Source organism: Geospiza fortis, unplaced genomic scaffold (assembly GCF_000277835.1).
Source record: "Geospiza fortis unplaced genomic scaffold, GeoFor_1.0 scaffold432, whole genome shotgun sequence".
Taxonomy (NCBI): Eukaryota; Metazoa; Chordata; class Aves; order Passeriformes; family Thraupidae; genus Geospiza; species Geospiza fortis.
The window spans coordinates 1,333,691-1,335,455 of NW_005054436.1; the positions used below are offsets into that span (position 1 = coordinate 1,333,691).

The 1,765-nt window shown below is 65.7% G+C and overlaps 1 protein-coding gene across 1 annotated transcript in view; it reads left to right on the plus strand.

Moving 5' to 3' along the window:
- Nucleotide 1: 1 nt before the first annotated feature.
- Nucleotides 2-1,765, plus strand: part of NT5C1A (5'-nucleotidase, cytosolic IA) — an 8,749-nt gene continuing 6,985 nt past the window's right edge. Inside the window, exon 1 of the mRNA XM_005427113.2 lies at nt 2-97. Within this exon, the coding sequence (XP_005427170.1) occupies nt 2-97 (96 nt within the window). The remainder of the gene's footprint in view (nt 98-1,765) is intronic.

Below are 1,765 nucleotides of genomic sequence, written 5' to 3' on the forward strand. Positions count from 1 at the left end.
CATGGAGCCGCCGGGCCCCGCCGGAGCGCCGGGCCGGCCCTGGGATGAAGCCAAGGCTTTCTACGACAACCTGGCCCCCAAGAAGAAACCCAAATCGGTGAGAGCCCCCGCGCAGCAGCGCTCCCCGCCTGCCCCATCTCCTGCCGGGGCTCTCCGGGTGTCCCAGGTGTCCCATCTCCTGCGAGCTCTCATCTTCCCTGGGTTCCCCCATGGAGCCCCTCCGGGTGTATGTGGGTGCTCCATCTCCTCCAGGATCCCTCCTGGTGCCCCATCTCCTCCAGGATCTCTGGGATCCCTCCTGGTGCCCCATTTCCCCCACGCATTTTGGGGTCCCCCTGAGTGTCTCCCTGTTCCCCGTCTCCTCCAGGCTCTGTGGGGTCCCCCATGGTGTCCCTGGTGTTTCTCTGACCCCCTGCCTCCATCCAGCTCCTTGGGGATGCCCCCTCTCTCTCCAGGTGCCCCCATTCCTCCATGGCATCCCTCGGTTTCTGGGGTCTCCCTGGGTTCCCGCAGGTCCCCGAGGTGCTCCTGGCTCCCTCCTGGGCTGAGCTGTCCTTGCAGAGTGGCCCGGTGCCCCATGAGCTGCCTGTGCCAAGGCGGGAGGCCCTGGCAGGGACAGGAGGGGTGGCACTGACAGAGCTGGGGGCAGCCAGGAGCTGCTGGGCCAGGGGGTGTCACAGGGGTGTCACAGGGGTGTCGCTGCCCCTCGCTGCCCCCGCAGATCAGAGGGACAGCTTGTGTTATCTACGAGGGCTGAGCCTTGCCGGCTTTAACCACGGGCGTGCCTGGAAGTGCGGCCGTGTCCCGGCATGGCAGTGGGGCTGGCAGGGCTGGGGGCTGTGCCCGCCTGTCCCTGCAGCCTCTGGAACCCCCCAGACACAGCCACAGCCACCCTCGGGGCCGTGGGACCCCCAAAACCTGGGGTCTGGCAGAGGCGCTGGACCTGGTGACAGCTGGCACCTCCTGTGGCACCTGGCACCTCCTGTGCCACCCTCCTTGCTGGCGCCTCCTGTGAGCTCTCCACAAGGGGACACGTCCAAACCCTCACTTGGGGCAGCCCTTGTGCCTTCCCTTCCCTCAGCCCCGTTCCTGGACCCTCTGCCAGCTCACGTTGCTGCTGCCTGTGCCCTTCCCAGAGCAGAGGCACAGCCTGGCTGGGTGGCAGGATGCAGCTCCTTGTCTTTCATGCCCCGCTTTGCCCATGGATGCCAGCCCTGGCTCCTCCTCTTCCTCTCCTCGCAGCCAGCTCGCTGACCAGGGGAAACTGAGGCACAGGGAGGAGGGCAGCCATGTGCTTTGCAAACCGAGATCTGGGAGCTCACATCCTGCAGCTGGGCTGTGCCCTGTGGGGCTGGGGGTGATGCCAGGAGCTGTGCCAGCCTCTCCTGGGTGCCCTGTGGCTGTGGGCAGCCAGCTCAGCTGTGCCCTGTGGGGCTGGGGGTGATGCCAGGCTCTGTGCCAGCCTCTCCTGGGTGCCCGCCTCTCCGGGGTGCCCTGTGGCTGTGGGCAGCCAGCTCAGCTGCGCTCACACAGCTGCCAGCCCGTGATGGATGGCTGCAGGGCGCTTTTCTGCAGTATAAATAATGTTCTTGGAAAACTCCAAACCAGCCTGAACTTTAATCCGATCCCGAGCAGGGGGCTGGTGGTGCCCGGGGCTCCTTTAGGAAATGGGGTTTGGTGTCGTCTGTCTGTCTGTCTGTCCTCCTGGCCCTGCAGGAGCAGGAGAGAGCTGTGGGGTGGCAGGAGAAAAGGTGATTTTGGGAAG